The sequence below is a fragment of the Rhinopithecus roxellana genome, chromosome 6 (assembly GCF_007565055.1).
Source record: "Rhinopithecus roxellana isolate Shanxi Qingling chromosome 6, ASM756505v1, whole genome shotgun sequence".
In the NCBI taxonomy this organism is placed as follows: Eukaryota; Metazoa; Chordata; class Mammalia; order Primates; family Cercopithecidae; genus Rhinopithecus; species Rhinopithecus roxellana.
In genome coordinates, this window is record NC_044554.1 from 49,129,223 (window position 1) to 49,154,300 (window position 25,078).

The 25,078-nt window shown below is 49.1% G+C and overlaps 1 protein-coding gene across 3 annotated transcripts in view; it reads right to left on the reverse strand.

Moving 5' to 3' along the window:
* The window catches only part of LOC104682627 (putative oncomodulin-2), a 51,960-nt gene that overhangs the window by 25,021 nt on the left and 1,861 nt on the right, over positions 1-25,078 (reverse strand). For 2 of the 3 annotated variants that reach the window (XM_030932248.1, XM_030932247.1), the window contains one exon: positions 13,916-14,045. In XM_030932248.1, coding sequence (XP_030788108.1) covers positions 13,916-13,997 — 82 coding nt within the window. In that variant the 5' untranslated portion in view covers positions 13,998-14,045. Of the gene's footprint in view, positions 1-9,171; positions 9,254-13,915; positions 14,046-25,078 lie in introns of all 3 variants that reach the window. The other variant, XM_030932249.1, reaches the window with a different exon arrangement.

Below are 25,078 nucleotides of genomic sequence, written 5' to 3' on the forward strand. Positions count from 1 at the left end.
TAAACATAATCTTTTAAATAAACAATTTAAAAGCAAAACACCCATGTATTGTGCACATTGAACGGTGCCTGGCACCTGCTCAGCTTTTAATCATTTCTGCCATGATGGTGCCATCAAATCCCTAGGAAAGGGGAAGCAGGCGCCCTCACGTCCACCAGGGGGCGCCGCTGCCACGGCTCTGAGTCCCGGCTGGGCCAGGCTGCCATCTCCACTGCCCATCACCTCCCACCATTGTGCCCCTCCGTCTTCAGGCCGGGCCTCCACTTTCTCCTCTCACCCACTCTGCTATTTCTCCACGCTCCCATCCTTCCTATGTCCTTACTTTCACCCGGGATCAGAAAGTGCCCCACCATGTCCAGGCCACATCACCTTGTCCCATGACCTATGTCCCTTCCCTCCCACGGGAGGCTTCAGCCCATACCTGCCCGTTTATCCAGCCCAAGGGCTCTCCCTCCGCAGGTAATGACCTTGTCCCCTCTATCTCTGGATGGTTTCTCTGAGGGTCGGGTGAGGTCATGTGTGGGGAAGTCCCTCATAGAGACACACCGGGGTCTGGTGCAACGGCTCACACCTGTAATCCCAACACTTTAGGAGGCCAAGGCAGGAGGATCGCTGAAGGCCAGGAGTTCAAGACCACCCTGGGAACAATGGCAAGATCCCATCTCTACAAATAACTTAAAAATGAGCCAGGTGTTGAGGCATGAACTTGTAATCCCAGCTACTCAGGAGGCTGAAGTGGGAGGGTCATTCGAGGCCAGGAGTTTGAGGCTGCAGTGAACTATGATCGTGCCACTGCGCTCCAGCCCAGGTGACAGAATGAGACCCTGTCTCAAAAATAAATAAATAAATAGGCAAATAAAAATTAGCCAGGTGGGGTGACACAAGCCTGTAATTCCGGCACTTTGGGAGGCTGAGGCAGGAGGATTGCTCGAGGTCAGGAGTTCAAGACCAGCCTGGGCAACATCTCTACAAAAAATTTTAAAATGAACCAGATGTGGTCGTGGGCACCTATAGTCCCAGCTACTCAGGAGGCTGAGGTGGGAGGATCACTTGAGGCCAGGAGTTCAAGGCTACAGTGAGCTATGATTGCACCACTGCACTCCAGCCTGGATCACAGAGTGTAACTGTGTCTCTAAAACAAAACAAAAAACAAAACGAAACAAAACAAAACAAAACCACAGCCCGGAGGTGGTGGCAGGGTTGGGACAGCTGCAGTGAGCCTCCGGCCAGAGGCCCATGCCTTCCTCAGGAGCTCTGAGGAGTCCTTCCTGGTCAGAACACACTCCAGGAATTGCACTTTTCCAGTAGGGCTGGTGAGGTGTTCACAGGCCTGAGCAGACCCGGCCCCTGGGAGAGAGGCCTGTGGGCATCGAGGCCAACTCTAAGGGGGTAGCCGCATTTGTAGCCCAGCTCCTGCGCACTTACTAGGCCCGAATGTGGGCTCCACATGGCCAGAGGACAGGAAAATGCAGATTGTTTTTTCCACAGGAAATCTCCAAATGTTTGAATATTGGCAGTTAGTTACAATTATTTTCAAACTCTTCATGGGCCAGTCAAGGCAATCTACAGCTGGGCTTGGCCTGTGAGTACCATTTTGCAGCCTCTGATGGAAGTTTTTTGTTTTGTTTTGTTTTTGAGACAGAGTCTCGCTCTGTTGCCCAGGCTGGAGTGCAGTGGTGTGATCTCGGCTCACTGTAAACTCCACCTCCCGGGTTCATGCCATTCTCCTGCCTCAGCCTCCTGAGTAGCTGGGACTACACGCGCCCATCACCATGCCCAGCTAATTTTTTGTGTTTTTGGTAGAGACGGGGTTACACCATGTTAGCCAGGATGGTCTTGATCTCCTGACCTCGTGATCTGCCCGCCTCGGCCTCTCAAAGTGCTGGGATAACAGGAGTGAGCCACCGCACCCGGTCGATGGAAGCTTCTTGAAGACACTGGTCAGTGCTAATGGTCAATGCCTTGTAGCACGGACTACAGGGATAACCTGAGTTTTAAGCTGCCCAGGTGATCTTTATTTTATTTTTATTATTAATGTTTTAATTTTTTTTTAGGGGCAGGGTCTTATTCTATTGCCCAGGCTGCAGTGCAGTGATGTTATCATAGCTCACTGCAGCCTTGACCTCCTGGTCTCATGCAATCCTCCCGACTCAGCCTCCTGAGTAGCTGGGACCACAGGAACTTGCAAACATGCTAGGCTAATTTTTTAATTTTTGGGGGGATGTGTGTGTGCGGGGGTTGGTTCTCACTGTGTTGCCCAGGCTAGTCTCAAACTCCTGGCCTCAAGCAATCCTCCCTCCTCTGCTTCTCAAAGTGCTGGGATTATAGACCTGAGCCACTGTGCCCAGCTGAGCCTCACTATTTCTCATGGAAGACTTTTTGTCCGAGCACTGATAGACACTTGGTAACCCCATTATAGTGTGGGCACTGGGCTCTTATCAACAGGGGGCATCATATTCTCTCCTTGGTCACCAGGATGACATTTCTGGGTGCACATAAGAAATGTCAACTGTGCTGGGTGTGGTGGCTCATGCCTGTAGTCCCAGCTTCTTGGGAGGTTGAGGTGAGGGGATCGCTCGATCCCAGGAGTTTGGCATTAATTGGTGACCTCCTGGGAGCAGGGGACCACCATGTTGCCTAAGGAGAGGTGAACCGGCCCAGGTCAGACATGGAGCAGGTCAAAGCTCGCGTGCTGATGAACAGTGGGATGACAGCTGTGAAGAGCCACCGCCCTCCAGCCTGAACCACACAGTCCTATTGAAATTCAATTAATACAATTTCATATGCTTTAATACAAATACACCCCCTTCCCAAATTCCATGGAATGAACGAAGTCAGATTTCAACAAGGATGACTACAGCCCAGGGCGAAATAACTCTGGTCTCCCCTCTCTGTAGTTCCCCAAAGTCTTTCTTTTCTTTTATGTTTTATTTGTTATTTTTTCCTTTTTGAGACGGAGTCTTGCTCTGTTGCCCAGGCTGGAGTGTAGTGGTGTGATCTCGGCTCACTGCAACCTCCGCCTCCCAGGTTCAAGCGATACTCCTGTCTCAGCCTCCCGGGTAGCTGGGATTACAGGCGTGCACCACCATGCCTGGCTAATTTTTGTATTGTTAGTATAAATGAGGTTTCGCTATATTGGTCTGGTTGGTCTCAAACAACTGACCTCAAGTGATCCACCCATCTCGGCCTCCCAAAGTACTGGGATTACAGACGTGAGCTACCACACCCGGGCTTCATTTTTCTTTTGAGACAGGGTTTTGCTCTGTCACCCAGGCTGGAGTGCAGTGGTGCAGTCATAGCTCATTACATCCTCAAAGTCCTGAGTTCAAGCAATCCCCTTGCCTCAGCCGCCCAATATGCTGGGATCTTAGGCATGAGCCACTGCACCTGGCCCAAAACTAAGCTTTCATATCCCAAGCGCCGACTTTTATCAAGTCTAGCCTAATCCTCTATTGTCTCCTAAGCGTCCCTCATGAGTGATCACTTCTGAGTCCTCCCGCATGGAGAGCTCACCCACTGGGGGCATATTTTTCCCACTGGAAAAGAGTGGTTATTGGAAGTTTCCTCTTTTTCAGAAGAACGGGATTGGAGGGCTCTGGGGTGTCCTCCTACCAAGCTGGCTATTGAAGGCCTCGTGGTGCTCGGGGAGCACGGACGACACTTGCCGTCGCTTCAGCTTCACCTTGAGCCCAAACAGCATCTCCACCACCCAGGTCTCCTCAGGCTCAGGGGCGAGCTCCTTCTCTGGCTCCTCCTCAGATTGGTCCGACCACTCCCTCTTCCTTTTCCAGCAAAGGGACCTACATGTGGGGCTGGGATCTACCCCAGGGGCTGAGTAAAGAAGCCAGGCCACCGTGTAATGCTTCTGCAACTGATCACCTTAGATCCCGACCCCAAACCCCAAAGCACTCTCCATCCTCCCCTGCCTCGTAGACTGCTGGCCTCTCCAAGCCATCTTTCTGACTTTCTCCTCTGTCAACCCCATGTGCCGCTCCTTCTCCTCCCCATTCTTCCGTTTCTCCGTCCTCAGAACATTTCCTCACGTTCTTCCCTGGTCCCTGGCTGAGTCCCTCCATTTGTTTGTTTGTTTGTTTGTCTCGAGACAGAATCTAGCTTTGTCTCCCAGGCTGGAGTGTAGTGGTGCAATCTCAGCTCACTGCAACATCCATCTCCCGGATTCCAGTTATTCTCCTGCCTCAGCCTCTCTGGTATCTGGGATTACAGGTGCCTGCCATAATGCCCTGCTCAATTGTGTACTTTTAGTAGAGACGGGGTTTCACCATCTTGGCCTGGCTGGTCTTGAACTCCTGTCCTCAGGTGATCTGCCTGCCTCGGCCTCCCAAAGTGTTGGTGTTACAGGCGTGAGCCACTGTGCCTGGCCCCCTTCCTTCGTCTTAGTCAATCCTATCCCACCTCTTCTTCCTCCAGTCACCTCACCTGATGGTCCCAACACTTTATCATCCACCACCTCCCGGAGGGGGTACTCTGAGGTGCTCACCTGGGGGCTCTCTTCCTCATCCTCGGGGAGCAGGATGGTCATGATTTTTCCCAAAATCGGTCCCATCCCATGGACCGAGTCTCTGTTCTGTCCAAGGCCTTCTTCTGGACTCTGCTAGGATCCAGAAGAGTGTGTTATGAATTCTCGAGGCTGGGAGAAGTCAGGAGTGGAGAACAGCTCTGAGAAGATGCTGTTGTCCACCTCAGCTCCCAGGTGCCCATGGAGTCCGGTCCTTCCAGTCAGGAAGGTTGGAATCTCTGATGTCATTGGCCATTCCAACCTGGCAACCAGTTTGAAGAAAAACACATGTAACTGCCAGAGTGATCTCTTGTCCCAGAGATGCTGGGTGAATGGTATCTCCTGCCACCGTCCCAACCTCAGACCATTGTTCATAAGCATCTTCAGGGTCTCCACATCCCTCTGTTCCCTATCCCAGCAGAGGCTGTGTCCTCTCCACTCAAAGCCTGAGGCATGGTGGGGTCTCCTCTTCTCTGTACATGCCCATTTCAGAGTCCAGTGTGGTGGGAGAGAACAGGGTGGGAAAGAAAACTAGGGTAAGCAGAAACGATGAAACCTGACAAGAGTGAGATGATCATGTACAAGAGACCCCAGGAACCTTGACTTGATGAAAAAGTCACATCAGAGCACTCAATTTGGCAGAGCTTTTCTGCCGAATGTTCAATGACATTCACTGTCCGAGATTCTGTACTGGGGGTACACGCATCCTCTGCCCTAAGGCATCTTTGAGTCCAAGAGATATTTTGAAGTCTGAAAATCATAGGAAACTGCCCATCAGCTCACACATATTTCCACTGGTGTCCCCAATTTCAGGGAGTCCATGGATCACCTAAAGCCAGCCCCTCCAGTACGGCTAAGAAACTCTAGTCTATACATCACATTTTATATCAAATGTATTGCTCTGAACTCAGAAATTTCCCTACCATTTATGGATTCTATGAATAAAATATCACATGTACAAAAAGACTAAGTCGAAAAATCTCAGCTGTGCACAGTGGCTCATGCTTGTAATTCCATCTCTTTGGGTGGCCAAGGGAGGAAGATTGCCTGAGGCCAGCAGTTCAAGACCAGTGTAGGCAACATAGCAAGACCCCATCTCTAAACAAACAAAACCAAACTAAATTAGCCAGGTGTGATGGCTGGCACCTGTCTTCCAACAACCCAGGAGACTGAGGTGGCAGGAGGATTGCTTGAGCCCCGGAGTTAGAAGCTGCAGTGAGCTATGATCTTACCACTGCACTCCAGTCTGGGCAACACAGCATGACCTTCTGTCAAAAAAATTTTTTAATAAAATATATAAGAGTTATGTGACATTCAGAGACCACCCAAAGAACCTGTGGGGTCTCGCTCTGTCGCCCAGGTTGGAGTGTAGGGGTGCAATCTCAGCTCACTGCAACCTCTACCTCTCAGGTTTGAGCCATTCTCCTGCCTCCGCCTCCCAAGTGGCTGGGACTAAAGGCATGCGCCACTACATCTGGCTAATTTTTAGATTTTTAGTAGAGACGGGTTTCGCCATGTTGGCCAGGCTGGTCTCGAACTCCTAACCTTAAGTGATCTGACCACTTCAGCCTCCCAGAGTGCTGGGATTACAGATGTGAGCCATCACACCTGGCCAAGGTCTTATTAATACAATTTTTGCCAAGACCAGTGTCCTGAAGTGCTTTCCCTGTGTTTTCTTCTAGTAATGTCATAGCTTTGGGTCTTACATTTAAGACTTAAATTCATTTTGAGTTTATTTTTGTATATGATGAGAAATAGGGATCAAGTTTCATCCTTCTGTTTATGGATACCCAGTTTTCCTACCATTTATTGAAGAGACTGTCTTTTCCCCAATGAATGTTCTTGGTGCCTTTGTCAAAAATGCATCCACTGGCCAGGCACAGTGGCTCACGCCTATAATCTTATCACTTTGGAAGGGTGAAGTAGGTGGACTGCTGGAGCCAGGAGTTTGAGACCAGGCTGGGCAACATGGTGAAACTCTGTTTCTACAAAAGAATACAAACACACATGCGTGTGTGTGTGCACACACACACACACACACACACAAATAGCTTGGTGTGATGGTACATGCCTGTGGTCCTAGCAACTTGGGAGGCTGAGGTGGGAGAATCACCTGAGCCTGAGGAGGTCAAGGCTACAGTGAGCTGAGATTGCACCACCGCACTCCAGCCTGGGTAACAGAGATCCCATCTCAAAAAAAAAAGACTTCACTGTAGATGTACGGATTTATTTCTGGGTTCTCTGTTCTGTTCCATTGGTCTTTGTATCTGTTTTTATCCCAGTGCCATGAGGTTTTAATTCCTGGAGCTTTGTAGTATATTTAGTGTGAAGTCATTTAGTGTGATGCCTTCAGCTTCGTTCTTGCTCAGGACTGCTTTGGCTATTTGGGGTTTTTTGTGGTTCTATATGAATTGTAGGATTGTTTTTGCTATTTCTCTGAAGAATTGGTATTTTGATAGGGATTGCATTGAATCTGTAGATTGCTTTTGGTAGTCTGATCATTTTCACAGTATGAATTCTTGCAATCCATCAGCATAAGGTATCTTTCCGTTTTTCTGTGTGTCCTCTTCGATTTGTTTCACCGGTGTTTTATAGTTTCCCTTACAGAGACCTTTCTCCTCCTTGGTTAAATTTACTCCTAGGTATTTTTTATAGCTACTGTAAATGGGATTGCTTTCTCGATTTATTTTTCAGCTAGTTCACTGTCAATATACAGAAGTACCGTTGATTTTTGTCTGTTGATTTTTATATCCTGCAACTTTACTAAATTTATCAGTTCTAAAAGTTTTTTGGAGCCAGGCATGATGGCTCACACCTGTAATCCCAGCACTTTGGGAGGCCAAGGTGGACAGATCACAAGGTCAGGAGTTCGAGACCATCCTTGCCAACATGGTAAGACCTCATCTCTACTAAAAATACAATAATTAGCTGGGCATGGTGGCACGTGCTTGTAATCTCAGCTACTCAGGAGGCTGAGGCAGGAGAATCTCTTGAACCCAGGAGTCAGAGGTTGCAGTGAGCTGAGACTGTGCCATTGCACTCCAGCCTGGGTGACAGAGGAAGACTCCATCTCAAAAAAAAAAAATAGTTTTTTAGTGGAGCTTTTAGGATTTTCTATATATAAGACCATGTTGTCTTAAAACAGGGATGATTTGACGACTCTTCTCTAGTTTGAATTCTCTTTATTTCTTTCTCTTGACTAATTGCTCCGTCTAGAACTTCCAGTACTATTGAATAAGAGTGGTGAGGATGGGCATTTATACCTTGTCCCAGCTGCAAGAGAAGAAACTGTAAGCTTTTCCCTATTCAGTGTGATGTTAGCTGTGGATTTGTTACATGTAGCCTTTATGGAGTTGACATACATTCCTTCTATGCCTAATTTTTTCAGAGTTTTGTCATAAAGCAATGTTGAATTTCATCAAATGCTTTCTCATCATCTCTTGAGATGATTACACGGTTTTTGTCCTTTGTTCAGTTGATGGGATGCATCACATTTATTGATTTGCAAATGTTGAACCATCCTTGTATCTCTGGGATAAATCCCACTTGATCATGGTGAAGGATCTCTTTAATGTGCTGCTGGATTTGGTTTGCTAGCATTTTGTTAAGGATCTTTGCATCTATATTCATCAGGGATACTGGCCTGTAGTTTTCTTTCTGTGTTGTGTTCTTGTCTGGTTTTCATATTAGGGTAATGCTGGCTTTGTAGAATGACTTTGGAAGAATCCCTTCCCCTTTAATTTTCTGGAAGAGTCTGAGAAAAATTTGCATTGGTGCTTCTTTAAATATCTGGTAGAATTCAGCGGTGAATCTATGGTTCTTCTTTGAGAGACTTTTTTTTTTTTTTTTTTTTTTTTTAGTTTCTCTCTTTCTGCGCAGGCTGGAGTGCATTTGCATGATCTTGGCTCACTGCAAGCTCCACCTCCCAGGTTCAAGTGATTCTCCTGCCTCAGCTTCCCGAATAGCTGGGATTATAGGTGTGTGCCATCACGTCTAATTTTGTCTTTTGTGTGTGTGTGTGTGTGTTTTTTTTTTGAGAAAGAGTCTCTCTCTGTCGCCCAGACTGGAGTGCAGTGGTGCGACCTCAGTGGTGATTTCCGAGATTTTGGTGCACCTGTCATCCAAGCAGTGTACACTGTACCCAATGTGTAGTCTTTTATCCACTCCCATCCCAACCTTGCCTCCGAGTCCCCAAAGTCCATTGTATTTTTTTTTTTTTTTGAGACAGAGTCTCGCTCTGTCACCAGGCTGGAGTGCATTGGTGCAAACTCGGCTCACTGCAACCTCCACCTCCAGGGTTCAAGCGATTCTCCTGCCTCAGCCTCCCGAGTAGCTAGGATTACAGACATGCACCACCATGCCCAGTTAATTTTTACATTTTTTATATTTTCTATAATTTTTATATTTTTAATAGAGATAGGGTTTCACCATGTTGGCCAGGATGGTCTCGATCTCTTGACCTTGTGATCCGCCCAAGAATTGCTTGAACCCAGGAGGCGAAGGTTGCAGTGAACTGAGATCGCGCCACTGCACTCCAGCCTGGGACACAAGAGCGAAACTCCGTCTCAAAAAAAAAAAAAAAAATGCGTGCCATGCTAAGGAGTGTGGACTTGACCCTGATGGTCGAGAGGGGTTGTTAAACAAAGAATTGATACCTGTGGATCCAAAGGGCCGTTCCAGTTGGTGGCATGGAAAAGTGATTCAGAAGTTGGCTGCGACTGGAAGATCAGGGAGGATCTGTTAGGAAAGAGAAAACAGGGCCAGGCTGGGTGGCTCACTTTGGGAGGCCAAGGTGGGTGGATCACTTGAGGTCAGGAGTTCGAGACCAGCTGGGCCAACAGGGTGAGATCTTTTCTCTAGTAAAAACACAAAAATTAGCCAGGTGTGGTGGTACATGTGTGTAATTCCAGTTACTCGGAAAGCAGAGGCAGGAGAATTGCTTGAACCAGGGAGGCAGAGGATGCAGTGAGCCAAGATTGCGCCACTGCACTCCAGCCTGGGTGACAGAATGAGACTCTTTCTCAGAAAGGAAAGAGAAAACAGGACTCAGGGAAAAGAGAAGAACTTCCAAATACAAAAATCTAGCCGGGCGCGGTGGCGGGCGCCTGTAGTCCCAGCTACTCGGGAGGCTGAGGCAGGAGAATGGCGGGAACCCGGGAGGCGGAGCTTGCAGTGAGCTGAGATCCGGCCACTGCACTCCAGCCCTGGCGACAGAGCCAGACTCCGTCTCCAAAAAAAAAAAAAAAAAAAAAAAAAAAAAAAAAAAAAGAGAAGAACTTCCAAGGTGGAGGTACGTCTGTGGGTCCCAGTTGCATTCGAGGGCTCAGGAAAGAATCTGGAATGAAGCTTCCTGATTTTGGCATTGGGCCAGCTCCATTCCCAGAAAGATGGGGAGGCTTGGGTTAGAAATAACACATTGAACTTGGGACAGGTTGAGTCAGAAGGGTTGGTGGAAGTGTTCAGGAAGCGGTGGAAAATATGGTTCTGGGCTGGGTGTGGTGGCTCACGCCTATAATCCCAGCATTTGGGGAGGCGAAGGCTCACCTGAGCCCAGGAGTTTGAGACCAGCCTGGGCAACATAGCAAGACTCCTATCTCTACACAAATAAAATAAATAAAATTAACTGAGCATTGTGGTACACACCTGTAGTCCCAGCTACTCAAGAGGCTGAGGCAGGAGTTTCACTTGAAGTCCACAGCTTGAGACCAGCCTGGGTAACACACTAGACCCCATCTCTACAAAAAACTTTTTTTTTAACTTAAAAAAACCTCAAGTTTTTTTAAAATTAAAAATTTTTAAGTTTTTTAAAATTTAAAAATTTTTTAGTTTTTTAAGTTCTTTAAATTTAAAAACACTAATTTTTTAAATTTTTAAAATTAAAAAAAATCAAAGTCTTTTAAAATTTAAAAAAATGTAAAGAAGTTTAAAAAAATTTTTAAACATATGGGCTGGGTGTGGTGGCTCACACCTGTAATCCCAGCACTATGGGAGGCTGAGGCACAAGGATCACTTGAGATCAGCCTGGGCAACATAAGGAGACCCTATTTCTACAAATAATTTAAAAAAATATATATGTATATATATATAGCCAGGTGTGGTGGCATGCACCCATGGTATCAGTTACTTGGGGGCTGAGGCAGGAGGACTGCCTCAGTCTGGGAGGTTGAGGCTGCAGTGAGCTACGATCACACCATCACACTCCAACCTAGGTAAAAGAGTGAGACCCTGTCTCAAAAAAAAAAAATAACAATAGGTAGAGTGCAGTAGTCCACCCCTGTAATCCCACCACTTTGGGAAGCTGAGGCAGACAGATAGCTTGAGACCAGGAGTTCAAGACCTGCCTGGGTAACATGCGAAACCATCTCAACGAAAAAATAGAAAAATTAGGCCAGGCACGGTGGCTCATGCCTGTAATGCCAGCACTTTGGGAGGCTGAGGCGGATCAGCTGTGATCAGAAGTTTGAGACCAGCCTGGCCAACACAGTGAAATCCCATCTCTACTAAAAATACAAAAATTAGCTGGGCATGGTAGCACATGCCTGTAGTCCCAGCTGCTAGGCAGACTGAGGCAGGAGAATCGCTTGAACCTGGGAGGCAGAGGCTGCAGTGAGCTGAGATTGCACCACTGCACTCCAGCCTGGGCAACAGAGTGATGTGAGATACTGTCTCAAAAAATAAAAAATAGAAAAATTAGCCAGATGAGGTGGTGTACACCTGTGGTCCCAACTACTTGGGGGACTGAGATGGGAGGATTGCTTGAACCCGGGAGGCGGAGATTACAGTGAGCCAAGATCACACCACTACCCTCCAGCCTGGGCAACGGAGCAAGACCCAGTCTCAGTAGTGATGATGACATATGATTCTGCATCTAAGATGAAGGACTGGAATTCTCCTCACGACCATGGCAGCAGGTGCTCTGACTTGTGAAGGCTGCTCTTCCTCACGAAGCAGCTGCCCCCCCCCCACCCACCCAGAGAGGATGGATGCTCCTCCCTGATAGTTATTTTCTCTGCGACTGAGGGAGAAATGATGAATCCAGGATTGCAATGGGTTTGTCCTGAATCCAGCAAAGGGGAAAAAAAGGGAATCATAAAGCACCCATCCCAGGGCAAGAGAGATGACGGATGCACTGTTTTATCAGCACAGGGCTGGGAGGCGTGCAGGGGGTCAGGCGGCCTCTGTGCACACAGGATTCTCCCGCTGCTCCTGAGGCTTCACCCACGTGGCTCTGTCTGCGGGACTGGTCCTTCCTGCCGCTCAGAACCAAGCCCACTCCAGGCAGAGATCACCCGGGAGAACCCGGACTCCCTCCAGTCCTTCTTCCCCACCAGGTGCAGCTCTTCCTCCTCACTGTAGGCTGGAAACCAGGATGCCTGGCTCCCTAGGTATGGACGAGGTGGGATAGAACAGGGAGGGCGGGTGGCCAGGTCTGAAGGAGACCCCTGGGTGCCTGGAAGCATGCAGGGCACAGCACAGCAGCTCCGGCCATCTGAATTTCCAGGGGACATTGGACGGTGGGAAGTGAGGGATGCCCAGGACTGATGGAGGGGAGGATTCTGGGTTCCTGAGAGAATGTGAGGTCAGAGTGAGAAGCAAGGGGGGGCCCTCAGAAGGCTGGGCATGGGGTTCTGGGGCTAGAACAGGCAAAAGGCAGGCAGGTGTCTGGGAGGGAGGTGTTACAGTGACACCTTTCCAGCCTGCACTCCTGTCCCTGCCACAGACCCCAACGCGAGCTGCTGGCCTGAGTCCAACGGGACAGCCCTGCAGGAGTTTGTGATCCTGGGCTGCTCCGCGTGGCCCCCAGGCCTCTGCGTGCTGCTCTTCACCCTCCTCTTGCCGCTCTACCTGGCCACCCTGGCGGGGAACCTGCTGATCCTGGGCCCGGCCCTGGTGGACCCCGCCCTGTACTCGCCAATGTACTTCTTCCTGGGGGCAGTGTCCGTGGTGGAGACAGCCTACACGCTGGTGCTCACGCCACGCATGCTGGCCGGCGTCCTCCTGCCCCCTGCACCGGGGGCCAGGTTGTGGCCTCCTCCACCTGTGCTGCCCAGATGGGCCTCTTTGTGGCCCTGGGGGGCTCCGAGTGCCTGCTGCTGCCTGCCATGGCCCTTGACCGCTACCTGGCCATCTGCCGCCCACTCTACTACCCTCGGCTCATGACCACAGACGTCTGCTGGGGCCTGCTGGCCGCCTGCTGCACGGGTGGCTGTGTCCTGGCCTTGGGCCTCACCATGGCCATCTTCCAGCTGGCCTTCTGCCGTGGCGGCCTGGTCAACCATGTCCTCTGTGACCTCCCGACCATGCTGGTGCTGGCCTGTGGGTCCCGGGCCCTCCAGGAGTGCGTCCTCCTGGTGCCCTGCCTGCTGCTGCTGCCCCTGCTCCTCATCCTGCTCTCCTACACCCGGGTGCTGGTGGTCGCCCTGGGTGTTGGGAGGGTCGCAGGGTGCCGCAAGGCCTTCAACACGGTGGCATCCCACCTCACCATGGCCACGCTCCACTACGGCTGTGCCACGGCCATGTATGCCAGGCCCCTGAGTAGCTGCTCCCTTGAGGAGGACAAGCTGGTCACGTCATCTACATCAACGTCACCCCGCTGCTGTACCCGGCCATCTACACACTGCGAAACCGTGACATGGAGGAGGCCCTGCAATGCATGGTCGGCCAGAGGACGCCGGGGATGGGTCATCAGGTGGATTTCACCTCATGCTGGGTGCCAGGCGGTATCTGTCCTGAGATTTCCCCCACTGAGGGGAATCTCACCATGCCGGAGCCATCTAAGCCTCCCCAAAGCTTACTGGACGTAAACCTAAGTATGGCACGCAAGGACTGCCAATCCAACACCAGCGTAGCGCTGCTGCGTCTGTTGACGTCTTGTGCTGGATGGTTCTTTGCTGTTGAGGGACGTCCCATGCATTATAAAATGCTCAGCCACACCCTGAATCTTTCCCTATTCACTGGATGCCAGTTGCACCCTCCACCCCACTCCCTCATGTGAATCAAAAATGTTGTTGGGCTCGGCGCACTGGAGCACTTTGGGAGGCCAAGGCAGGAGGATCTCGAGTCCAGGAGGTTGCGACCAGCCTGGGTAATACGGTGAAACCCCACCTCTACAAAAATTGGCCAGGTGTAATGCTGTGTGCCTGTAGTCCCAGCTACAGGGGAGGCTCAGGCAGGAAGATCACGAGCCCAGGAGGTGGAGGCTGCAGTGAGCTGTGATTGCAGGACTGTACTCCAGCCTGGGTGACAGAGCAAAGCCCTGTCTCAAAAACAAATACCTCCTGAAGGGACCATTTAGGAGCCAGGAAACTCAGAGGCACGGTCAGTGCACATAACCTCTGCCTACCAAACCTCCTGGCTGGCGAACGTGCATGCCGGTCAAGGCTGATAGGGAAGAATTACCTCTATGCCAGTGAGGAGCACCAAGAAGGAAGCCACCAATGGCTTCAGGAGTCTTGGGAAAGAGGAAGAGTCTCCTTTTCATACCGTTTCCATCCTTCTCTGTGGCTTCTTGAGGCTGGTGTCAGGGAACCTGAAACATAAAAACCCTAGCCCTGGAGCAGGAGAGCCTCCCAGCCTTCTCTCCAGATGCTGCAGGCATGTGGAATGTGATCACCCCTAAAGAGATTTAAGACAGCTGTGTGTGTGTGTTTTTTTTTTTTTTTTTTTTTTTTTTTTTTTTTTTTTATGGAGTCTTGCACTGTTGTCCAGGCTGGAGAGCAATGGTGTGATCTTGGCTCACTGCAAGCTCCGCCTCCCAGGTTCAAGTGATTCTCCTGCCTCAGGCTCCCGAGTAGCTGGGACTACAGGCATGTGCTACCATGCCCAGCTTTTTGTATTTGTAGTAGACATGGGGTTTCACCATGTTGGGCAGGCTGGTCTTGAACTCTTGACCTCAGGTGATTCACCCTCCTCAGCCTCCCAGAGTGCTGGGATTATAGGCGTGAGCCATGGCACCCGGCCTGGTCAGTTTCTCAACTGGAACATGAATAGGGCAAGTTCAAATTCTTAGATGAGATGCAGGCCAGTGCAGATGGAATCATCCAGGTAAACTCTTGCCCTACCCAGAGCCCAAGGAGAGACAGACAAGCTCTCTGTCTCCAGTCTGCCGTCTCCCTGGATGTACAGCCTATGGAAAGTTCTGTGCTTCTAAGTTATTTCAGGGCCAGTTCTGTCTTGTGTAGCCCCCAAGTTCTTGTTTCTTACCCTTCTATACCCTTTAACATTCAAGCTTCCAAGGAAACAAAATCAAACCCATAGAACAGCTAGAGCATCAACTCAGACTGTATTTCTGGTTTTCAGTACCTTCTACATAGCTGGCACCTGGAAACTTATTTTTCTGAGAGCTGAATTATGCACCTAAAAGGATGTCAGCAGTTGCTGTCCGTCATGTCTAGTTGTTCTCAGTGGAAGTGTTTTCACTTCAGTTTTATTTATTGAGAAAGGGTCTCACTCTGTCGCCCAGGCTGGTGTGCAGTGGCACGACCATGGCTCAATGCAGCCTCAAACTCCTGGGCTCAAGGGATTCTCCCACCTCAGCCTCCCAAGTAGCTGGGCCTACAGGCACATGCCACCACGCTTAGCTAATTTTTTTTTTTTTTTGTACAGACAGGGTCTCACTGTGTTGCCCAGGCTTGTCTTGAACTCCTGGGCTCAAGTGACCTATCCACCTTGACCTACCCAAGTGCTGAGATCCCAGGCATGAGCCACTGCCCCGGTGGTTTTCACTTTAGACAGTCTACCATATTGTCAGAAAATGGAGAAATGGAGTCCTAACATAGAAATACAACTTGTTGGCCGGGCGCGGTGGCTCAAGCCTGTAATCCCAGCACTTTGGGAGGCCGAGACGGGCGGATCACGAGGTCAGGAGATCGAGACCATCCTGGCTAACACAGTGAAACCCCGTCTCTACTAAAAATACAAAAAAAAACTAGCCGGGCGAGGTGGCGGGCGCCTGTAGTCCCAGCTACTCGGGAGGCTGAGGCAGGAGAATGGCGTGAACCCAGGAGGCGGAGATTGCAGTAAGCTGAGATCCAGCCACTGCACTCCAGCTTGGGCGACAGAGCGAGACTCCGTCTCAAAAAAAAAAAAAAAAAAAAAAAAAAGAAATACAACTTGTTCTGAGACAGTGTTGCTCTATCACCCAGGCTGGAATGCAGTGGCACCATCTCGGCTCACTGCAACTTCTGCCTCCCGAGCTCAAGCAATTCTCTTGCCTGAGCCTCCCAAGGAGCTGGGATTACCTGGATTACAGGCATGCACCACCACGCTCGGCTAATTTTTGTATTTTTCATAGTGACTGGGTGTCGCCATGTTGGCCAGGCTGGTCTCAATGACCTCAGGTGATCCGCCCCCCCTCAGTCTCCCAAAGTGTTGGGTTTACAGGTGTGAGCGACCGAGCCCAGCCAGAAATATAACTTATAAACTAGTTGATTGTGAGTTAGCAGATGTCATGAAATTGTTAGCTTCCAGGTTCAGGGGCTCTGTAATATGTGACGACAAACAGAAATGGTATGTGGTGCTGCAGTGGAGCTCTCTGGTTTAATAATATACTCATCTTATTCCAGTTATATATCACAAATACAGAAGGGTATAATTTAGTAGAGTCTCAATAGATATTCTATATATTATGGTATGTATGTCTACAGATTCACAATTAGGTTCTGTTCACCAGTGCAACTCAAAAATAAAAATTACCTGTCTGTAGCACACTGGAAACACACCCCTGTGTCCCTCTGGGGTGTTCTCATGCTTTTTAGATCTGTTTGTCATAATGATTTCATTTCTTCCCACAGCCTGGGCAACAAGAGTGAAACTCCATCTTAAAAGAAAAAAAAAAAAAAAAACACTTCATATCCACAGTTGTCTTTATAATTAAGTATATCCTGGCTGAAGTGGCTCACGCCTGTAATCCCAGCACTTTGGGAAGCCAAGTGGACAGATCATGAGGTCAGGAGTTCGAGACCAGCCTGACCAACATGGTGCAACTCCATCTCTACTAAAAACACAAAAAATTGGCCAGGCATGCTGGCGGGCACCTGTAATCCCAGCTACTGGGGAGGCTGAGGCAGGAGACTCACATGAACCCGGGAGCAGAGGTTGCAGTGAGTCAAGATCGTGCCACTGCACTCCAGCCTGGGCGATAGAATGAGGACTCCGTCTCAAAAAAAAAAAAAAAAAAAAAAAAAAAAAAAAAAAAAGTATACCTACAAAAATAGACCACTCTAGCATACCATTACCCTTCCATCCTTAGTTTTAACAGACCATGCTTTTTTTTTTTTTTTGAGACTGAGTCTCACTTTGTCACCCAGGCCGGAGTGCCGTGGTGCGATCTCGGCTAACTACAATCTCCGCCTCCCAGGTTCAAGCGATTCTCCTGCCTCAGTCTCCAGAGTAGCTGGGATTACAGGCGCCTGCCACACTGCCCGGCTAATTTTTTTTGTACTTTTAGTAGAGCCGAGCTTTCACCATGTTGGCCAGGCTGGTCTTGAACTCCTGACCTCAGGTGATCCACCTGCCTCAGTGTCCCAAAGTGGTGGGATTACAGGCATGAGCCACCACGCCAGGTTGACCATGCTTTACTTAAGGCACCAAAGTGGCTGAATGTCATCCCGATATGGGACCTCTGTCTAGGGGGGCGTCGGGTTTCAATTGAGGGCTGTCTCCCTGGCGATGTCCCTCCTAGAGGCTCGGCGACCTCGTGCTGTGACTCTGTGATGACCCCGCGGCCTCTTCACCCGTGCAGCTTCTCCTTCGTGTGGATCCGGTGATGGCGGACGAGGTTCGCCTTCTGGGAGAAGGTCTTCCCGCAGTCGGAGCACTGTTACGGTTTCCCCCCATGTGGGTCCGCCTATGCGTCAGGAGGCAGGAGTTCTGGGAGGAGGCTTTCCCACACTCCACGCAGCCGTGGGGCTTCCCCCGCGGTGTGAGTCCTCCGATGCAGGATGAGGTGCGACTTCTGGAAAAACGCCTTTCCGCAGTCGCCACAGCCGTAGGCTTCTCCCCCGTGTGGATTCTGGCGTGGATGAGGCACGAGTTCCGGGAGAAGGACGGCCCGCATTCCCTGCAGCCCTAGAGCTTCTCCCCCGCGTGGGAGCGATGGTGCTTGATGAGGCGCGACTTGTGGGAGGTTTTCTCGCACTCGGAACACCTGTAAGGCTTTGCTCCCGCATGAACTGTCCCCGGGACACAGAGGCCTGTCTTCTGGAAGATCGTTTTACTCCTTCTGCCGTCTCTACCGGGTTTCTTCTTTGTGTGAGTTCCCCGTTTGTCGGGCAAACCTTCTCCCTGGTACCACGCCCCCGTTCACTGCACGCAAAGGATTTCTCCCCCGTGTGGACCCCGTGATGCACCATGAGGGCCGATCTGCAGGAGAAGGCTTTCCCACGCTTGGGGCATGCGTGGGGTTTCTCACTACTGGCTCCTTGATCTGCAGGAAATCCCTCGTCACAGCTTAAAACACTTCTACACTGGTGACTCCGCGTGCATTCGCTCCTGAAGGTGGAGTTTCAAGTTTCGAATAGAGGAACAAGTTACCACGGCCATCGCACTCAAATCTCCTCCTGGCCAGGTAGGCGTTAGGAGTGAAGTCCAGGTTACACATCAGACTGTTTCTGCACAAGTCACCTGTGTGGACCTGCTGTTTTGATGGAACGAGGTTTGGGCTCTGATGAAGTTTTTTTGCTAGTTCATTACTTTCATGAAGCTCATTTCGGGTCCAGTCTTTCTTGTCTAGGAACGTATAGCTCAAACGTCGGTCTTGGTGTTGCTGTTGGCTATCTGGCTGGGTAACAACTTGCCAAACTTCTAGAAAAAAAAACCCAAACTTTTTTTTTTTTAGACGGAGTCTCACTTGGTTGCCCAGGCTGGAGTGTACTGGCATGATCTTGGCTTACTGCAACTTCTGCCTCCCAGGTTCAAGTGATTCTCCTGCCTCAGCTTCCAGAGTAGCTGGGATTACAGGTGCCGGCCAACATGCCCAGTTATTTTTGTATTTTTAGTGGAGACAGGATTTCACCATGTTGGCCAGGCTGGTCTTGAACTCCTGACCTCAGGTGATCTGCTGGCTTCGGCCTCCCAAAATGCAGGGATTACAGGCGTGAGTCACCATGCCTGGCCATAAATTTGTTAATCTTGGAGTATTGTATCACAAAACTATTGCAGAAAAGCTTGAAGGGAGGATTCATTTTGTGGTTTCAAGTCTAATTGCCTGTAATCACGGCTGCTCAGGAGGCCGAGGGGGGAAGATCGTTTGAGCCTGGGAGGTTGAAGCTGTAGTGAGCCATGATCACACCGCTGCACTCCAGCTTGGGTGATGGAGTGAAACTCTGTCCCAGAAAGTAGTAAAACCAAGTGCCCGGTCCCTCCCTTGAGGCCCAGGTTACACGAGGCCTTCACTATCCACACTTCCTATGTTCTCCCGACCTATGCTCCCTTTCATTCCATATACCAACTGGATTTTCTCAAAGCATAAGGCCCTTTTTGTTGTTGTTGAGATGGAGCCTCACTCTGTCGCCAGGCTGGAGTGCAGTGGTGCAGTCTCAGCTCACTGCAACCTCAGCCTCCTGGGTTCAAGCGATTCTCCTGCCTCAGCCTCCCGAGTAGCTGGGATTACAGGCACCTGTCACCACGCCCGGCTAATTTTTTGTATTTTTAGTAGAGACAGGGTTTCACCGTGTTGGTTAGGCTGGTCTTGAACTCCTGGCCTCAGGTGATCCACCCACCTCGACATTCCAAAGTGCTAGGATCACAGGCATGAGCCACCGCGCCCAGCCATGAGGTCTTTATTATTAAAGGAATTATCTTAGAGCTAGCAGCATTTTCTGCAGTGACTTATTCTCACATGGACCTATGGATCTTTAAGATGTCCAACAGAAGAATACTAGAGTCCACACAAGCCATCCTGGCCTCAGAGTCAGACTCCCTGCTGTCTCCTGATGCCTGTATTACCACTTTATTTTTGTTTTGGGGACAGGGTCTCACTCCATCATCCAGGCTGGAGAATGGGGGTGCAATCATGGCTCACTACAGCCTCAAACTCCTGGGCTCCAGCGATCCTCCCACCTCAGCCTCCCAAGTAGCTGGGACTACACTTTGTGGAAGAGAAAACAAAAAAATCATTAGAAAAAATATCTCGGCCGGGTGCAGTGACTCACGCCTGTAATCCCAGCACTTTGGGGGGCTGAGACGGGCGGATTGCTTGAGGTTAGGAATTTGAGACCAGCCTGGCCAACATGGTGAAACCCTGTCTCTACAAAAAACAGATTAGCTGGATGTGCTGGTGGGTGCCTGTAAGCCCAGCTACTAGGGAGGCTCAGGCAGGAGAATCGCTTCAACCCAGGAGGTGTAGGTTGCAGTGAGCTAAGATCCTGCCCTTGTACTCCAGGCTGTACAACAGAGTAAGACTCCATCTCAAAAAACAAAACAAAACAAAAAAAAATCTCACTACTGGATCTCTTCATTCCTTCAACAATCAAGCACCTTTCACGGACCTGGCACGCTGCTGGTGTTCTACCAGGCGCTTGGGGTCAAGGGCTGAACACAAAATCGTTCCTGTTCTAAAGGTGCTTAGAAGTGTTGCTGCAGATGAACACATGAAGAGAGTTGCACCGTAAGGCTACACCGTAGGCAGTAGTAGACATGTGGTTACATACAGAACGGGCACGAGGAAGACAGCAGGCAGATCCAACGTACTGTCAAGTGAAGCTTCCTAGGAGGTCACGGGTGAGCAGAATCACGAAAGATAAACAGTGATCTGATGTCTGAAGGATATTCCTAGCAAGAGGCCTGGCAGGGGCAAAGGAGGCACAGAAAAGTCTGGTAGGAGCCACAGAGAGAATGAAAATGCAGGGTGTAAGGTGTGTGTGGGACAGGGAGAGAGTGCGCCAGCAGCGCGTTGAAGTGACTGTTTTTTTTTTCCCTGTAGGAAATGTGGACTCCCACCTCATGATATTTAAGGAGGGGAACTACAGATGTGGAAAAAAGGTGGGAGGCGCCAGACGGGAGGATAGCAGGAGCTAAATTAGTGAACGATTCTAATCCTCAATGTAAGCTATGCTCAAAATTAAAACAGCAAGAGAAATGCAGAGAAGGGATTCCACAGATGCAGAACAGGGCTTGGCCTCCTTCACCCCTCCCACCCCCTCTCCATGAATTAAAGACCCCCATTTAAACATTTTTTTTTTTTTTTTTTGAGACGGAGTCTCGCTCTGTCGCCCAAGCTGGAGTGCAGTGGCCGGATCTCAGCTCACTGCAATCTCCGCCTCCCGGGTTCACGCCATTCTCCTGCCTCAGCCTCCCGAGTAGCTGGGACTACAGGTGCCCGCCACCTCGCCTGGCTAGTTTTTTGTACTTTTTAGTAGAGACGGGGTTTCACCGTGTTAGCCAGGATGGTCTCGATCTCCTGACCTTGTGATCCGCCCGCCTCGGCCTCCCAAAGTGCTGGGATTACAGGCTTGAGCCACCGTGCCCGGCCAGCAATTTACAGTTTTCTACAAATGTGTCTTACTTAATTTCAGATTTATGCCATTAAATGATTTATAGTAACATCTCATTTTTTAAAAATCTACTGGCCAGGCGCGGTGGCTCATGCCTGTAATCCCAGCACTTTGGGAGCCCGAGGCGGGTGGATCACCTCAGGTCAAGAGTTCGAGACCAGCCTGGTCAACATGGTAAAACCTCGTCTCTACTAAAACTACAAAAAAAAAAAAAAAAAAAAATTAGCTGGACATGGTGGCACATGCCTGTAGTCCCATCTGCTCGAGGAGGCTGAGGCAGGAGAATTGCTTCAACCCAGGAGGTGGAGGTAGCAGTGAGCCAAGATCATGCCACTGCACTCCAGCCTGGGCAACAGAGCGAGACTCCATCTCAAAAAAAAAAAAAAAGAAAAAAAGCCCAGGCACGGTGGCTCACACCTGTAGTCCCAGCACTTTGGGAGGCTGAGGCAGGCGGATTGCCTGAGGTCAGGAGTTCGAGACCAGTCTGGCCAACACAGTGAAACCCCATCTCTACTAAAAATACAAAAAAATTAGCCGGGCGTGGTGGCATGTACCTGTAATCCCAGCTACTTCAGAGGCTGAGGCAGGGGAGGTGCTTGAACCAGGGAGATGGAGATTGCAGTGGAGCCAAGATCACGCCACTGCACTCCAGCCTGGACAACAGAGCAAGACTCTGTCTCAAAAAAAAAAAAAAGAAAAGAAAATCTACTGTATCTGAAATTATCTTGTCTTCCATTCTAAAAATAGCTTATTTCTGTTTTCTCTTGATCAGTGCACACTAAAGTTTGTCTAATTTATTAGTTTTAAATACAAACCAAATTTTTTTTGGGGGGGGGGTTTAAACAAATCCTTTCCAATAAGTGATTTTAGCTTTTTAACTTTTTACTTGAGTGACTTGAGACTCAAAGGAAAGTCTCAAGAATAGTACAAAGAATTTCCAAATACCCTTCTCATCTAGATCTCCCAAATATTAACATTTTACCATATTTGTGCAGGCAGCTGGAGGGACTTCAGGGCTGATGAAAAAGGTCCCACCACAAGGTGGCAGAGTACACACGCACGGCACCTGGGCAAGGCTTTGTGCAGGCAGATAGCCCCTCATGCTAGAGGCCATCCCAGGGCTGTGGCATGGCTGGCGTTCATTACACAGAAGGAGAGGGGTCAGGGACAGCTCCTAGGTATCTCTGAGAGCTTTAGGGTCTTTTTTTTTTTTTTTTTTTGATATGGAATCTCACTCTGTCACCCAGTCTGGAGTTCAGTGGCACGATCTCCAACCTCTGCCTCCAGGGTTCAAGCGATTCTGCCTCAGCCTCCTAAGTAGCTGGGATTACAGGCCCCTGCCATCATGCCTGGCTGATTTTTGTATTTTTGTAGAGACAGGGTTTCCCCACGTCTCTATAAGGCTAGACCACGCCCAGCTAGCTTTGGGGTCTTGATAGTCACATGGTTTGTCTTATACATGGCCGGCAGATGTTAGGTGCATTTTCCCAGGTATGCACAGCAAGAGATCTCTAAATAACTACAAATCTGCATGTACTTGGGCTACGATTAAAACCACTGGGGCTGGCCGGGCGCGGTGGCTCAAGCCTGTAATCCCAGCACTTTGGGAGGCGGAGACGGGCGGATCACGAGGTCAGGAGATCGAGACCATCCTGGCTAATACGGTGAAACCCCGTCTCTACTAAAAAATACAAAAAACTAGCCGGGCGACGAGGCGGGCGCCTGTAGTCCCAGCTACTGGGGAGGCTGAGACAGGAGAATGGCGTGAACCCGGGAGGCGGAGCTTGCAGTGAGCTGAGAGCTGGCCATTGCACTCCAGCCTGGGCGGCAGAGCAAGACTCCGTCTCAAAAAAAAAAAAAAAAAAAAACCACTGGGGCCAGGCATGGTGGCTCACACCTATAATCCCAGCACTCAGGAAGGCCAAGGCGAGAGGATCCCTTGAGCACAAGAGTTCAAGGCCAGCCTGGGCAACATAGCGAGACCCCTGTCTCTATTAAAAAATAAAACAGGCGGATCACGAGGTCAGGAGATCGAGACCATCCTGGCTAACACGATGAAACCCCGTCTCTACTAAAAAATACAAAAAACTAGCCGGGCGAGGTGGCGGGCACCTGTAGTCCCAGCTACTCTGGAGGCTGAGGCAGGAGAATGGCGTGAACCCGGGAGGCGGAGCTTGCAGTGAGCCGAGATGGGGCCACTGCACTCCAGCCTGGGCGACAGAGCGAGACTCCATCTCAAAAAAATAATAATAATAAAAAATAAAACAGGCCAGGCGTGGTGGCTCACGCCTGTAATCCCAGCACTTTGGGAGGCCAAGGGAGGTGGATCACCTGAGATTAGGAGATCAAGACCAGCCTGGCCAACATTGTGAAACCCTGTCTCTACTAAAACTACAAAAATTAGCCGGGTGTGGTGGTACGCGCCTGTAATCCCAGCTACTGGGGAGGCTGAGGCGGGAGAAACACTTGAACCCGGGAGGCAGAAGTTGCAGTGAGCCGAGACAGTGCCACTGCATTCCAGCCTGGGCAACAGAGTAAGATTGTCTCAAAAAAAAAAAAAAAAAAAAAAGAAAAAAGAACATTACTCAGTTTAGGTTTAATAGCTCATGATTAGATTCAGGTGATACATTTGTGGCAGAAATTTCTTTTTTAACCTGCTGTATTTTTTTGTTTTAAGTGGAAAAACACTTTATTCCGTAAAACAGAGCAAGTGTTCCTCTCTTCTTTTTAATCTCTCCTCATATGCTTTTATCTTCGGGGGTTTGTGCTTTTTTTTCCTTTTTAAATGTCTTTTTCTGGGAGACACAGACTGGACAAATGGGGGTGGATGCTCCCTATTCTTTTTTCCACGCTAGCCACCGGAGCTGAATGTTATTAAGTTTCACTTTTTATTTAATACATATATCAGGACTACAATAATAAGTTAAAAAGAAAAAACTTAATTCTTGGAAAGGTTTTATTAAAACTAATAAAATAATTGGTTTGTATTTAAGATTAATAAAATCAACCAGAATCCAGGCACAATTGAGCAAGAGAAGATATGAAAAAGACAATATCAGATACGGTCGAGGTTTGATTTTTTTTTTTTTTTTTTTTTGTATTTTTAGTAGACACGGGGTTTCACCATGTTGGCCAGGCCAGTATTCAACTCCTGACCTCAAATGATCCACCCGCCTCAGCCTCCCAAAGTGCTGAAATTACAGGCGTGAGCCACAGCGCCTGGCCGTGGTCGAGTTTTGTAATTGTAAGATTACTATAAACAATTGCCACAAATTCAAAATTAAATGGGACACTTTCCTAGAAAATATAAATTACTAAAATTGGCAAACACAAAACCAGAATAAACCACTCAACATTAAGTGGATCCATCCTAAAAAAATACAGCCATCAGAGAAACGCCAGGAATTTATCACATTCTACTCAAGATTTCTGCAATGTCCACAACTCAAAGTGAATTCATATCTAAAATATATGAAAAAAATGCTAAAAATAAGAAAAAGACAACCCCGAAAGAAATACAGGCAAAGGTTATGAACATACAAAGCAGTCTTACACTAATTATGGCTACACTCCTGTCTAGTAAATAAACAAAAACATAGATATACAGCAATGTTGGCCAGGTGTGGTAGCTCACGCCTGTGATCCACTTGAGGTCAGGAGTTTAACATCAGCCTGCCCAACATGGGGAAACCCCGTCTCTACCAAAAATACAGAAATTAGCCACGTGTGGTGGTAGGCGCCTGTGATCCCAGTTACTCAGGAGGCGGAGGTTACAGTGAGCCCAGATCGGGCCACTGCACTCCAGCCTGGGTGACAAGAGACTCAACCCCCGCAAATAAAAGATATATAGTAATTTTGAGTTTCAGTTTAATCTCAGTGAGGGAGAGTACAAAGGGTCAACAGTATTTATGAGGTTTTAGCTCTGTAGAAAATCTGAACCCAGCATACTTTCTTTTTTTTCCACATCTATTCGGCTCAGAATGAAGTAAACTTTTGACATCTGCTCAATCTGGATCATGAGTACAAAGGTTTCTTTTTCTTTTACTTTGCTGTGTATTTAGATCTCTTC